General features: G+C 36.6%; 1 protein-coding gene across 1 annotated transcript; it reads left to right on the top strand.

Moving 5' to 3' along the window:
- The first annotated feature begins 424 nt into the window (after positions 1-424).
- On the top strand, positions 425-1375 carry LOC139438559 (olfactory receptor 14I1-like). Its single transcript, XM_071213668.1, has one exon. It carries the CDS (start codon positions 425-427, stop codon positions 1373-1375), a length of 951 nt encoding a protein of 316 aa, XP_071069769.1.
- The last annotated feature ends 377 nt before the right edge of the window (positions 1376-1752 follow it).

Genomic DNA, 1752 nt, shown 5'->3' with positions numbered 1-1752 from the left:
GTCATGTCTGCTTTAATATTTGATATTGTAGAAAATAAGAATATAATCACTGGATTTTTCAGACTTAGTTTTAGGTATATTTTAAGAAATACTGTAAATGTGCCTCAATGATTGAAAGATTGTTCAACTTTAAATCTTATAGGAAATATTTATATTTGCTTAGATTCTATTATATCTTGATAGTCACAGTTACTATAACTCAGCAGATTTGGGGTTGAAAATGAAAAAAGAAATTTGTGCATTTATTGATTTTTAAAGACTGCCATTTCTTGATTTCCTGTATCTTGATTCCTAGAAGACTTACTGTGATGCCAGTATTTGCTTATTATTGCTGATACTGTGGATTGGCTTCATTTTGCTCTTTAGTGTTGTCTTATAATTTTATACTTTGCCTCCCAGGTTGACTGCAGCATATAAAGTGCACATGAGCAACCTCACCATCTTCACAGAATTCGTCCTCATGGATATCTCAAGCTCCCGGGAGCTACAAGTTGTACAAGGTCTGCTATTTTTAGTGATTTATCTGGGAGCATTGACTGTGAATCTTGTAACTGTTACTGTTATTGTGACTGACCCTCATCTACACTCTCAAATGTATTTCTTTATAGGAAATTTATCCCTCATAGATATTTGCTGCATTTCAGTTACTGTTCCCAAATTCATTGTGAATTCTCTGACAGGCAGTAAACTGATTTCTCTCCCAGCCTGCGCTGCTCAGATTTTCCTATTTCTTCTCTTTGGATCCACAGAGTTGGCCTTCCTGGTGGTGATGTCCTATGATCGCTATGTTGCCATTTGCCACCCTCTGCACTATGGACTCACCATCACCCCACGTCTGTGCACACAGGCAGCTGGTGGTTCATGGGCAAGTGGGTTGGTGTATTCTTCTATCCACACAGGCACCATGTTCAGGCTTCCCTTCACAGAGACCAATGTGATCCATCAATATTTCTGTGATATACCTCAAATTTTGAGGATCTCATCCTCAGAAGTTCAGTTTTCTGAGTTTGTCATCCTAACTGTAGGTGTGGCTCTGGGCTTATTATGTTCTGCTTTATTGTTTATATCATACATTAATATATTTACAATGGTGCTTGGCATGCATTCCATGGAAGCCCGTAATAAAGCCTTATCCACCTGCACACCACAGTTGGCAGTTCTACTTATATTTACAATTTCTGGAATGGCTGCTGCCTTAGGTCCCATTTCAGAGAAAGCATCTCTTAGCAACCTGCTCACAGGCATGTTCTACACCATGGTGCCCCCAGTTATAAACCCCCTCATTTATAGTCTACGAAACAGAGAGATTAACATTGCTCTAGGCAGAATGTTCCACAGATATTTTGAGTTACGAAGGAGGGCTTTCTTTGGTTAAAAAAAAAAACTTAAAAATACAATTTCAAAGAAGTTTAATTTATATTTTATATATGTTTTTAAATGTGTATCTTTCCCTATAAAATTTTAAAGCTTTCTTGTCTGTACATATCTTGTTATTAGCATGAAACAGTAAGCTAGAAAACTGTCATAATTTTTCATTCTCCATTCTATATTTGTATGATTCATGTATTCTTCCTGAATAGACTTTCAAATTCTAAAAATGTTTTGGAAAATTATTATGATGGTTTAGAGCAAAAAACAACACACGGCATCATAAGAAAAAGCCATGCCTTCTATATCAGTGCCTGAACAGGTGCCTATGCTTTTTATGTATGTCTATGGCCACCCTGGAAGAATATATTGCGTCCTTTGGTT

Source organism: Dasypus novemcinctus, unplaced genomic scaffold (assembly GCF_030445035.2).
Source record: "Dasypus novemcinctus isolate mDasNov1 unplaced genomic scaffold, mDasNov1.1.hap2 scaffold_69, whole genome shotgun sequence".
NCBI classification, from domain to species: domain Eukaryota; kingdom Metazoa; phylum Chordata; class Mammalia; order Cingulata; family Dasypodidae; genus Dasypus; species Dasypus novemcinctus.
The sequence above is the reverse complement of the archived record's forward strand: the minus strand, read 5'-3'. Positions and strand labels throughout refer to the sequence as shown.

Excerpts from the sequence above, each read along its gene's own strand:
- LOC139438559 (XM_071213668.1), top strand. The coding sequence starts at position 425 with ATGAGCAACCTCACCATCTTCACAGAATTCGTCCTCATGGATATCTCA.